Source organism: Scylla paramamosain, chromosome 16 (assembly GCF_035594125.1).
Source record: "Scylla paramamosain isolate STU-SP2022 chromosome 16, ASM3559412v1, whole genome shotgun sequence".
NCBI classification, from domain to species: domain Eukaryota; kingdom Metazoa; phylum Arthropoda; class Malacostraca; order Decapoda; family Portunidae; genus Scylla; species Scylla paramamosain.
Window position 1 is genome coordinate 8,259,669 of NC_087166.1, and position 13,154 is coordinate 8,272,822.

The 13,154-nt window shown below is 47.4% G+C and overlaps 1 protein-coding gene and 1 long non-coding RNA gene across 2 annotated transcripts in view; both read left to right on the forward strand.

Annotated features, from left to right (window-relative positions):
• The window catches only part of LOC135107964 (dachshund homolog 1-like), a 128,895-nt gene extending 125,613 nt beyond the window's left edge, over positions 1 to 3,282 (forward strand). The window contains 3 exon segments of the mRNA XM_064018455.1: positions 60 to 275; positions 399 to 623; positions 1,084 to 3,282. Coding sequence (XP_063874525.1) covers positions 60 to 275; positions 399 to 623; positions 1,084 to 1,259 — 617 coding nt within the window. The 3' untranslated portion in view covers positions 1,260 to 3,282.
• Positions 3,283 to 3,670: 388 nt separating this feature from the next.
• The window catches only part of LOC135107805 (uncharacterized), a 186,206-nt gene continuing 176,722 nt past the window's right edge, over positions 3,671 to 13,154 (forward strand). The window contains exon 1 of the long non-coding RNA XR_010272000.1: positions 3,671 to 4,151. This is a non-coding gene — a long non-coding RNA (uncharacterized LOC135107805). The remainder of the gene's footprint in view (positions 4,152 to 13,154) is intronic.

Below are 13,154 nucleotides of genomic sequence, written 5' to 3' on the forward strand. Positions count from 1 at the left end.
TAGCATGATAAAGATGAAATCATGTGTGATACAATAAATAGTACTGTTTGCTCCTGCAGCCGCCATGGATGTTGTTGACTCGTGGACGAGAAATTCCGGTAACCTTGGCCAGACGCAGCTCAACACGACACCCGCGCCCCCGGGGTCCCTGGCAGGTCTGGGAGGCAACGCCCCGCTGTCCTCTACGGAGGTACTACTCAGGAACATCCTCGGCCTCCTGCGGGTGGCCGAGGAGAACGCCCGGCACCACGAGAGGCAGACGCAGTGCGAGAAAGGTGAGCGTCGTGTGCTGAAGTGGTGGTAAAAATGAGATCAGAATTATTTTTTGTCAGTTCTTTATTATGATTGTATTTCAGTATTTATTTAGCTGACACCATTGTTTGTGTTTTCTGCTGCAGCCGAACTGAAGATGGAGGTGCTACGGGAGCGTGAGCTGCGGGAGACTCTGGAGAAGCAGCTGCAGGAGGAACAGAAAAACCGGATACTGATGCAGAAGCGGTGCGCCAAGCTGAAAAAGCTGCGGCGACGCCTTCAGGAGCGGCTGGACGTGGAGGTGAAGCGAAGGAGCCGCTACGAGGACCACATCCGCTCCAACTCTCCCGACGCCCTTGGTGACATTAACGGTGAGCGTCTTCCAGACACTCCGTTCATGCCTGATAGTCAGCCGTACGAAAAACTGAAAACTGAGGACATACTTCACCAAATGTGCTTCATGGCGCCACAAGGCAGGGATGTGGGGCTGTCCCTAGTTTCCCCTGCGCCGCCCTATAACCAAGTCTGATTGCCATAACCGCCAGACACGTCCACTTGGTGTCATGTTAAGGGTTGATGGCGGCGGAGGGGAACAGGTAACTCATAGCCACAAGACCCTTTCCAAAGTGCCTTTTTTTGTTTTCCCCGCTCCACACCCCTGCCACGACGAGGCCGCGACGGCTGTCACAGTATTTAGACACAGATGTTTCCTTTCCTCGTGGTTTATCCATTAGTGATTGATCCCTTGCCCAATTCCCCTTCCTGCGTCACCTCGATCATCCCTGGAAACAAAACGCATGAGACTCACGGCCTTTTCATCTCCTCCTGCAGACACCATCAGGAAGGAGATGGAGGCGATCGCCGCGGAGATTCAGAATGACGAAATGAAGAAAGCGCAGAAGCAGAATGACGAGCGAGAGGCCGTGGACCGCCTGCTGGCCTCTCCTGCCATTGCTAACCACCCCGCCATCACTGCTGCCACCGCGGCCAACGTGGCGTGGCGATAAGGGATTTCTCAGGACGCCAGGATGGGACTGGTGTTCAGGACAGGATGCTCCTTCCCTGTAGGACCATGAGTGAGCGTGACGGTGGGGCGCCACGTGAAGAGTGGCCGCCAGGAAAGCAGTTTTGCCTGTTTCAGTGTAGCTCCTATTAGCAGTGTGTTCCAAGTACTGTTTCCTGAAGCTGTTGAACATTAAGATAAGTTATTGGCGATGATTGACCCGCGTAGTGTGTTAGTGTTCTGAAGCGCAACAGCTGACGTCAGTACTACAGAGAGAAGCATCTAATCGGAGACTGACAAAGAAAGATGTATTCGTTGAACAGAACTGAAGGTGTGCAGCCCGAGCCGAGGCGCTGGCGGCCACATGTCTTCAGCGGCGGCAGAGGAAGACTGCCCCGCCCCAAGGACCGACCCCTGCCAGTCCTCGGGGACATGTGGCCCGCTTCGCTGTGTCACAAGTCATCCTACACTTCTTCTCCGGCATTTGATACTTAATTATGTACATAGGTTACACTGTAGCAATGTAGGAGAAATTTATCATAATTGTATCCATAAGATAAGCATATGAGCGTCACGAGAGTGATCTATGGGTGCCAAGAAGTCTCGGCTGCTTCCTGAGTGACCGGTAGGGATTCGGATGCTGACACCACCACCGCTCCCACGGCTGAACCGAGGCCCCCGGTGGTGCGGGGCCGCGGGGGTGTGGCGGGGCACTCTTCTCGTCCTGCAGACTCTCGCCACCCGCGGCTCTGGGAACATTTACAACATTCGTCCTTAATAAAAAAAATTAAATAAATTGTCTTGTCAAGCGGAGAAGCGAGCAAGACATGGAGGGCGGCGTCGGGGCGGCCGAGCAGCGAGGGTGACGGCGGCGTGACCCGCGGCGCTGCCTCATGTGGCGACCGCGCCCCGCCCTCGCCTCGCGCCAGCCGTCTCCCCGCCAGTGCCGCCCTGTCTTCATGACAAAAACACAAGTTTTATATTATTTAAAATGTATTTATTGTATAATCATTAAGTAGTTCTCGGGTGTAGGCCTGTGGTGAGCCAGGGCCGTGTCGGTGTACTAGATGTAATACAGTGTCGGTGGCTAACACAGCGCTCCTTGTACGTCAGTAATAGACCCTTGTGGAGGGACGCGCGGAGAGTCCTGGTCAGACTCTCCAATTCTCTTTTGGTACCTGTCAAGTGGTGGATGTCAGCTCGTCAAGCAAGCACCCCCAGCGCGGCGTGGCGGCGTGCTGCCCTGGCCCTCCGAGACTCCCACGCTGCGTCCCATCACGTGCCGTCTCACATATCACCGGAGTCGCCAGCGCCGGGCGCCAGGTGCCCGGCGGGAGGGAGGCTGGGTCGCCCAGAGCACAAAATTGTTTCCAGCAATATCCACAACTCAGCCTGTAGACCTGCCATGCTGAGCCATAGTGGGTCCCACTGGCTGCCCTAGAGCATACCTACCATACTTTCTAGGCCTTTGTAAGATTTGTACATACGAGAGTATCGTTAAGGGCATTAATCCAGTGTTAGACCTTAGGTTCAGTAGTCAATATCGTAGTCGTAAGTAAAGTGCTTGGACACCTGGCATGACTTATTTCCTAGTGCCAACGACGACATGCTTGGATAGTATACCTCTGATAGTTCGTATGTGTAGGAGTAGTGAGTGTGGGGCAGGTGTCGGGTGTGGGGCGGGGCGCCGCCTCCCCGCCGGTCAGGGCTGGCTGGCTCCGCTCGCCGCCACGCCAGCCTTTCGTCAGGTCCAAACAAACATTACAGCAGCCCACCCGCGACACACTTTAAATTGCCATAGATATTAAATAATTACCGAATGAGTAAGCCGAAGGTTGCCGGCAGTGTGAGCCTCTCCCCTCCCCCTGTACGCTCACCTTCCAACTCCCGACCAACCTCCCCGACACTGCATCTGGTATCTATGCCTTGTACTGTATGTAACAGGAGTAACATTGTTGTATCGTACGATGAAATTGAGTGTTTCTCTAATTTTTATGTTGTTTCACTAAATAAAGCAATAATTTGCAGCCAATCTTTTCTCTGTGGTGGTGGGAAGCCTCGCCATTGCCTCCTAAGTTAAGGTGTCAACGGAAACATGATAAAGCTCCTAAATTCTGGTCCTTGTTGTTGGTGATGCCGATCCTACAGTGCTGATGTCGTCTTGTCCTACCAGTGTCTGCAGGCAGGTAATGTACACCTAGCAAGTCAAGGCCCAGAACAATAAGGAATACAGGAAAATATGACTTCCTAGTATTCACACACTAGTCAGTGAAACGATTACACAATAGAAAACGGAGGACGATCTGAAACAAATGCTCACAGCTCCGAAACTACTGGACTCGCCTCACCACCACCACCACTACCACGGCTCCACCAATCAGCATACGGTTCATCTCACAGCAAGATTAACGAGATCGCGTCGTATTGCAGCTCAGGGAGGAACAATTGCCGCGTCCGCCTCCACGTGCAGGCAGGATATCCGGGTGCGATCAATAGGTGTTCTAGAATAACCGAGTCAAACTGTATGCAAATGCTTCCCACAAAAACCTAATATTCACATCAACGAATATCCTCTGAAGAGAACGCTTAAGTGCAATTATACTACATCAAGTAAAAAGAAAATGATAAGTGTGGCTTGTGGGTTTGTGAGTAGAGACGAAACATTAGGGGTGCAGAAGCCAAGAGTAAGTACAGACAGGCGGAGTGAGGGAAGGACGCGAGGAGGAGGAGGAGAAGGAACGAGTGACGGACACCAGGGAGGTTTTTGCGTGATAGCTCTTCGTCCATCGCCTGTCTGGGAGGAGCAAGAAATAAGGTGGTGATGACTGATGTTTAGGATCTGTTCGCCTGTCTTCTGTCTGCGAGGAACTGGGAGATAACGCAGTGCTGTCTGATGGTGAGTAGAGCTGTTCGTCTGTCCGTCTGTCTGTCTTGAGTGTGGGAGGAGCAAGAGCTAGTGCGGTCGTGGTGTTGATTGCTAGAAGTTCCTCAGTGAAACAATAATAGTGAATTTTGTGTTCATTTATTCATTCATCACCAGGGATAAGGGCAGAAGTAAGGCCGGTGCACTACGCCCCTTTACGAGACATGTTAATAGTATGGTGCCACTTTGCATATCAGGTGTACCATCAGCGCGGGAGGCGAGCGTGGGTGACGTGTGCCTCCCCTAATATGCCGCCTTTGTGCCCAGAGTGACCGCTGCACCAGTACTCCTTCGCCCTCTTCTTAACCCTCCTGGCTTTAACCTCTTAAGGCTCTTGTGTGTGTGTGTGTGTGTGTGTGTGTGTGTGTGGGTCTTATGTAGCCTTCTCGTGTTTGTTGTAAGTTTTTCGTTTTCTCTCTTAATCCATATTCTCTTCCACGTCTTTCCTTTCCTTCTACTCTTCCCCTTCATCCTCTTCCTCTCTCCCTCTCTTCCTCCTCCTCCTCCTTCTCCTCCTCCTCCTCCTCCTCCTCGTCCTCCTTCTTCTCCTTTTTTTCCTTCCGTCTTGCTGTCAAGGAGAATCAGTGCAATCCGTTTTGACGTGAATATTCATCTCCAAGGAAAAAGAAAAAGAAAGGGAAAAAAATCGCTGAGGTGTTTCGTTATCATCCTACACATGCTTTGATTTCACATTCACATTTTTCTGCTTGTCTTCTTTCTTCATTATTATTTTCCTTCTCTTCGTCTTCATAATCGCATCTGAGTCTAATAATGCGCATTACTACTACTACTACTACTACTACTACTACTACTTCTGCTACACAGCTCCATACACATGCCCTTATGTCCCAAACCGTTCCCCCCGCTCTCTCTCTCTCTCTCTCTCTCTCTCTCTCTCTCTCTCTCTCTCTCTCTCTCTCTCTCTCTCTCTCTCTCTCTCTCTCTCTCTGCACTCCACCCGCTTCGCTTTCTCAATTCTTCACATAAACAGATGAAGAAAATAAAGGAATACAATATGAAGATTTTTTCTGAGTTCAAATTTACATATATTTGAGTCTCTCTCTCTCTCTCTCTCTCTCTCTCTCTCTCTCTCTCTCTCTCTCTCTCTCTCTCTCTCTCTCTCTCTCTCTCTCTCTCCAGCAACAAGCTCTTCCTCGTCTGTTTACACTCGTAAATAAATTGGAATGTTTGCGAGTATAATTTTTTCTAAGATAACACTAATTGCTTGATTTTCTTCCTCTTTCATCATATCTCTCTCTCTCTCTCTCTCTCTCTCTCTCTCTCTCTCTCTCTCTCTCTCTCTCTCTCTCTCTCTCTCTCATACACACATACACGCAAAACTTAAACGCATATTCCAAAATAATTTTCCGCGCACACTCTGAGACAAGACAAGGAAGCGCGGGTCCCTTGCCATCCTTTCTCTTTACGTGGTGTTCCTGTGCTAAATTGTGAGCACAGTGTTGAGAACCTGGAGAGTCCCTTTCTCGATAGACGGGAATGCGGCGTAATGGTGGCAACCGTCATAATTTGTGTTGTATGTGTGTAGTTTTGGAGTTATAGGCGGCTGTGGGTGCGTGGTGTAAAGATTTAGCCTTAGAATGAACTGTCGATTTAGTGTGTGTGTGTGTGTGTGTGTGTGTGTGGTGGCGGTGGCTTTTTTCAGGTTACTCTAGTTTGAGGGGAAAAAAAGTGTTATATTTCCGTGAGTCATGCAGAATTTGTGACTGTGATTCAGGTAACACGTGTAATTTAATGAATCTTTAAAGGGGCGTGTGGCTGTGTGACTGTGATGATGATTAGATGATTCTGTGAGGATGTGTGACTTGGCGTGGATCGTGGGAGCCTTTGAGTGACGTGGAGTGTGGAGCTCAGTAATGTAAATGTCTTGAACTTGTCAGAGAAAAAAAGCAAGGCGGTAGTCTGGCTTCACGCGTATTTCTTTTGCGGTGACTTGAGTGATGCGAGTCAAGGTGAGGGTGTCGGGAAGTGACTGGCAGCCTTGGATATGACAGGCGATTGTCACTGCCACACCCTCAAGCCGCCGGACGTCACAGAGTCAAAAGAAAAAAAAATGACAGCTTTGCCCTCTTACTTTTATATGCAAATAGACACTTTTTTTTTTTCCTCCGTCAAAAATATATGCATAGAGTTAAACAAATGACAGAGTGAATATACAAAGGTTGCGCATGATTCTATACATCGCTAAATGTCATAAGTAAGAGGGACTTTTGAGTTTGGAACGCTGGAGGACACTGGGGATAATGGGCCGAGTAGGACTTGTTGTGAGCCGTGAAGCGCATGGCAAGTGATACCTCAAGACCCCGCTGAGGCAGAGGAGAGTCCCGGCATCAAATTTATTAAGATTGAAATATTGTGGGCCTTCAGTGTTCAATTTGCATAATGTCAGACTGGTGTTCCTCTTGGGGCGAGAGTTAAGAGACACCGCGAATGTTCGGCGACTCTTGTTTTGTGTCAGGTTGAGACAGAAAAAAAAGGCTACAAGTTAATGTTCGACCGTCCTCCCACGCTCGCCGCGTTTCCTGTCTTTACTGCTGTCGAGGGAAAAAAAAAGTATCGTTATAAAAAACTTGAACGCGCTTTAAGTGATTTGCATATTTTAGTGGACATAAAACCCTTGATATTGTTTGATTTGCTTATATTTATCACAAACTCTGAGGGATTGCGTCTCCAATGCGCCGATCTGTCGAAAAAAATAATATAAGAAAAACGATATCAACACCTTTTTGAAATACTGACATACCTTGGTGTACATATTAATCTTAATATTATTTGATCCACTTATCAATCACAAACTTTGACGAGCGTGATGCCCAAGGCGCCAACCTCTCGATTAAGAATTAACATAAAAAAAAGCACTAACTCCTTTCGAAACACTGAAATATATATGCGTAAATAAAACTCTTCATGCCGTTTGATCTACTTATGAATTACCAGCTTTGACGGATATACAATCATAAAAAAAATTATGAACACCTCGTTAAAATACTGAAACCTTAGTGGACATCAAACTTAACGTATTGATTTACTTAATTTCACCATAAACTTTGACAAACTTCATGTCCAATGCTCTTACCTTACCTGAGGGCGCTGTTAAAGAGGTCGCTGAGGCGGGAGGGACGAGGCCTGTGGGAGAGAGAAAGAGGCCTTGGCATCCTTCCTTCTCGGTCGCTGTGTTCGTAGCATAAGCCTCACCGGTCAGCCAGCCAGCCATTTCCTTGGGGTTTAATGAGCTGAATTTATTTACCCTTCACACACGCGAGAGAAAACTGAAGTATTCACACACACACACACACACACACAACCTCCCTCCCTCCCGAACATTTCCCTCGTGGCTCGCGTTTTCTTTATAGGGTCGTGCGTTTTCTTCATGTCTTCCCGCTCGCGCTAATGTAAACTCCCCAGCGACTCCTCATTACTCCGTGCAGGACAATGTTGCCGGAGTGTTGGGAGTGAGTTATCGGCGGCCATAAAGCGATCGCATGCGCACACCACCCCCTGCGGCATTATCCTGCACTCTCGGACACATTTCTCACCCGGCCGAGCTGCCCACGAACACGGCTGCTGGGAAACAAAGAAATATAGAGAGCATTAATACCAGTCAGTCACGGTACACTTACGCCTTACTGCCTCCTCTCTCCCTCGCTCTCTCCTTCTCCTTATCTCTCTCTTCTCTCCTTATCTGTCTTCTATCTTCTAGTTTTCGTTTTCTTGTTATTTGTGTTGTTTTGTTTCGTTATTGATTATGTTTAATTGTTGTTATTATGTTAGCTGTTTCTGTTCGTGTTTTTTTTTTTTTTTTTCGTTTTTTTTTTTTTTCGTTTTTGTTTTTCTGACTTCTCTTCCTATAGGTAAAAATGATCTTTATCCTTCTCTTTTCATATCTTCTAATTTGTTGTCTTATATCCTGATTTTGTTAAGTAGAAATGTCCTAAATTATCATTATTATTACCATGAATGTTCTCTTTCTCCTCCTCCTCGTGCTCCTCCTCCTTTTCCTCCTCCTCCTCCTCCTCCTCCTTTTCCTCCTCCTCCTCCTCCTCCTCCTCTTCCTCCTAAAGACACCCATCATTACCTCTAGTTATTATGAGGAATGAGTGTTTCCTCCTAAACACTTCCTTCGGGCGCTCTTTACGTGAACTCTCACTTATTTTTCTGTTTGTGCTTGGGAATTGGTATTGATTATTGCATTATTCAGTGTTTAGATGCAAGAGAGAGAGAGAGAGAGAGAGAGAGACAGAGAGAGAGAGAGAGAGTTGAGCAAAACTTATGACATTCTACTGAGACTCTTTAATTATAATATGTAAGGGATCCGTCAGTCAAACTTTTCGCAGCTCCTCGGGAAAAAAAATACTCTTGGAAAACACGACACTTCAACATAAATTAGACGAGAAACGCGTCGTACATAAGTAATGGCTGTCGATTGCTCATGATTTCCTGAAATTACAAGTGTCTGGGAGGCGAGGCGAGGCGCGAGGCGGGCCAGGGAGTCATGGAGGCAAGGCGCGGGTGTGTGACGGTCACGAACGCAACGATAAGTCTTACCTAGCTTCTCGTTTTCACGCCTGGCACGACTCGGCGCTCCAGGAGGGAAGGGAATGTCTGTGCGAAATGTTCTAGGTCCATATGATTAAGGCTCTGATTGGTGTGGCTTCCCTCAAGCTTGATGAAATAGACTAGTGCGTGTTTCGTGTGCATTTTCGAAAAGCAACGTTGACCACAATAGGAAAACCGAGTGGTTGAGATCTTCAGTACTTGTTGTTTCATTTATTTGCTTATCATTTACCGGCTTTCTCCGCAAGCTTGATAAGAATGGAATGGTGCAGGTTTTGTATTTCTTATTCGATGGTTGAAAAAATCCATGCTTGTAGCTAAATTTATCATTTTTTTTCAGTGAAATCTACCTGATTTACTCAAATGAAATAGAAAGTGTCGTACTCTCACGAGAAGTCAAGGAGTTAAACAAATCATTCCCTGAAGACCTTTGCCGTGCAGAAAATTAGAATTCAGAGGCTTGTAGGGATGATTGTTCCTTCCAGGTCGTGAGTGAAAGGGGAAAGATTTACTTGATAATCTTACTTTTCGACTTTTACCTTTAATCACTCTCAATCAAAATAACAAACTTAAATTAAAAATAATGCCTGAAATTCCAAATGATATCTGATGTAGAGATGCAGGAGACGCTCTCAGGACTCCGTGCCAGTAGAAGGAAGAGCCTTTAACTATTCCCATTCATATACCAAACAAATAGGAAACCATAACGCCCCCAGGACGCCACAAGGATGGCTGGTGTAGGAGGCTCAGGAGGCATTCCCAGGACGCGGTGCTGGTGGGGAGGAGCGCGCAGAGTACCGGGGGAGTGCCAGGTTCTCGTCAGGTGTCAATATTTACCTCGGCAGGAGTCTTTCAGCGCGGCCCGTGTCGGGTATACATTTGACTGAGTCTGTTTATATCCATTAGGCGGTTTTGAGGATTTTCACGTAACTTTTCGACTCAATTCAAAAGGAAATTTTAGAAAAACATTTACTTTCGTCAACAGAGAAAGAGGCGCGGCTTTGGCTGTAGCCTCCTCACCTGTCTCTCTCACCTGCGGAAAGATTTAAAAAGGTAATTGATTCAGAAGGAAAACAAGCCGAGATGCGAACCTGATTCACCTGCCCGAGGATTAGTTGAGTCTACAAACACAGGTAAAGCCACGTGTTGGAGTTTAAAAAGTCTAAATAAATAAAAATAACACGTCTGGTTTGGGTCTATGTATATTTTGTGAATTAATTAATACATGCACGATGCCTGTTGACTCTTGCATTAATTCGTGTAATGATTTTGTGACTCGTTGCGAGGGAGAAGTTGCGTGTACATGTGAGTGGCGGCGCCTGTGTACTGTGTAGTTACTATGTACTTGTGCCGCGCTGTCTTGTATCATCAACTGCTCAGGGAATCACCACCAATGTTTATTTATCAACTCGCATCATACACATCACTGCATCACCACTATCGCTACTACTGACGGAGGCAATAGGGAAGGGGAGGAGGAGGAGGAGGAGGAGGAGCAGAAGACCCAATCGCTCCCTTAATGAAGAGGAGGCAGGAGGAACCACCACGAGTTAAAGGCTCAGCAGACTTCATTTTATCCTCCTCAGTCTTAGAAATTTTACTTTTGAAGATGGAAAGAGACGAGAGAGAAAGAGAGGAGGAGGAGGAGGAGGAGGAGGAGGAGGGCTACAAGAAGGAGAGAGGGAGATGGGATAGGGAGAGAGAAAAGAAGAAAAGCTTGAGGAAGGAGTACAGGGGGAGGGAAGGAGGGTGAGAAAGAAAGTGTGTGTGGGATGGACTTCTTAACCCCCACCCTCCCCCTCAATCTCTTCATCTTCGAGGCTCTTGCAAATGAAGTCATCGGGCCGAGTCTCCAATCTTCTCCTGCGGTGTTTGATGGGCTTTCCTGTGGGCGACGCCGAGGGAGGTCTCAGGGCAGACACGGCGGGAGTGCTAATTATGGTCCGACCTGCCCTTGTCTGCTGATGGGGTGGCAGGTTGAAGGGGGGTGGCCAAGTGTGAGGTAAGTTGAGAGAGAGAGAGACCCAAGTGGAAGGTAGGTCGGGAAGGGTCGTTGAGTGGCGACGGGAAAGTGCAGGATAGGCTGACGAAGGGAGGGGAAAGTAATGGGGTATTGGGAAGGTCTTGGAGGGTGTGAAGAGGGGAAAGTTAAAGGGAGGAAAGAAGGGAGGGTGAAGGAAGGACGCAAGGGGTCATAGGGTTTTCAGGGGAAGGTAAGGTGAGGGGAGAAGAGGAACAGATAATATTGAGGGTTGTATGAGGGGAGAAAGGAAGGTAAAAGAGAGGAGCGAGAGGGAGGCTCTGGAGGGCAGGTAGGGAATGACGCACGGAGGGAAAGGAAAGGACAGACAGGAGGATAGACAGGTAGACAAGCAGGTAATTAAAGAGGAACGGAAAAGGAAAAGAAATTAATAAGAAAGATGAATCCTGGAAGCAAATGAGCTAGGCGTGGGATGGACAGTGAGGGAGGATGCGTCTGAGATAAGGAAATCAGACAGCAGTAAGGACAAAAAACGGGAATATTTGACAGAAAATGAAGGATAATAATCACGAGGAAATTAGATGAAATAAAAAAAAAGGAATTAATGTGTTATAAAGCAAGATTTTTCATTATAATATGAATAGATAAATAAAAGTAAACCAAAGGTCAATAAGTCAAGGTTTTGCATTATCGAAAGAAAAAAATTAATCCCTGATTTTGTTTCTGCTGAGCGTGTCCCTTTTAAGTTCGAAGGGAGAGAAGGAAGGGAAAGATCAGTTGTTCTCCTTCCCCTCACGTCGAGCTGAAGGGAAGGTGGAGACTCATAACTGCACGTGAACCACTTCCTCACGTCACCCATTACAGCTTCATATGAAAATAGACGCCGGGGAATTTAAGGACCGGAAACTATTAAAAGATGTAACAGTTCATGCGAAAAAAAAAAAAATGTATTCCGTACCGTATATTTCTCTTTTAAAAACTTTCCCTTGTAATACGAAACTTTCCCTCGTAATAAGCTTGGTTTTTAGACTGTTCTATGAAGCAGTCAAATTTCTCTCCACTTTCAGATTCCTAGGTAATTTAAACTTCGTCATTCCACCTTCCATTCCACGTTTGCCAAATAAACAATAAAAAGTAACCTTTGCACTCTGCAGTAAAAACCCTCGGTCATTCAAACAAGGGAAGCGCAGGGTACTTTCAAGCCTGAACTGCGAACAAACTCATACTCTTGAAAGGAACCGAATAGGAAATCGATGGAACAGTCGGTTTGGTCCCATAAAACAGTCCATTGGGCGGCAGACTCCATCACAAAGGCAGGAAGGTGACCCAGGCAAGAGGCGTGGCAACTCCGGTGACCGCGAGCACTATTCCTCTTATCCAATCCTATCCAATCTTATCTTTAATTCAATCACAAACCAATTTAAGAGATCGTGTTCAGTTGCAGGTTTAATGGAGGGAGAGTGAGTGGGGTGTCCGTTTCAGATAAAAGGAGTCGGAATGGTTTGTGTGAGTGTTTACGGAGTATTGAATCCCTCTATGGGGCCTCGTTCGCTCAGCTGGATCCTCTGTCTTACGTGAATCAGCGAAACACGACCGTGAAACTCTTCATAAAGTTTCCGACGGGTTTATGTCTTCAGAACCTTTTCCTGCTCCGCACTGTGGCGGGGAACATTCTTAAGTCAGAATAGTTTTAGGGGAATGGAATCTTCTTACTCTTACTATTACACACGCTGGAGGAGTTAATAACCAAGAGGTAGGGGTATTTAGGCTGATGTGTGTCCGCCAGTACCGTACAGAGTCAATCATAAGTAACAGGCGTGGCCTCCTCCTGGCGTGAGTCGTAATAGTCTCCGTCAATGTCTTATTTAGCTTTGCTGGGAAAATCACGATTCCATGCTCTCTCCTTGCTGAATATCTCTTCCTCCCGCTGCGCCGCGTGCAGGTGGCCCCACGACCCTGGAGGAGGAAGAGCCCAACCCCAGCCTGCCTTTATGTTCCCTCAAGCACGGAAAACTTGTCCTCACGCTCTTAATAAGGGATCAACACGTCTGCGAACAGAAGTGACTCTTGTTTACCCGGCCGTGTTGAGGCGTCGCCCATCACGCCGTCCGGGACAGCCAGAAAAGGGAAGGACATATTTTCCAATTATCCTCTTCAGGCAAAAAAATCTGAGGGAGTCTTAAGGCCTCGGGCAGACTCATTATTTTTTACGGAGTGACATCTGCAGGCGGGAGGATCGCGACCTCTGCCCGGCTTTATAGGGAGAGTCAGCAAACTTTATAGTGAGATAAATTCATTGGGCGAGATGGTGCCGGAGGGGGACGTGACGTTTACAGCCCGGGAAGGACCTGCCCGACGAAGGTTCTACGATGACCGGGGGAGATCGCGCCCTCTCCTTCTACATGGGATGGCGAGACGCGTCA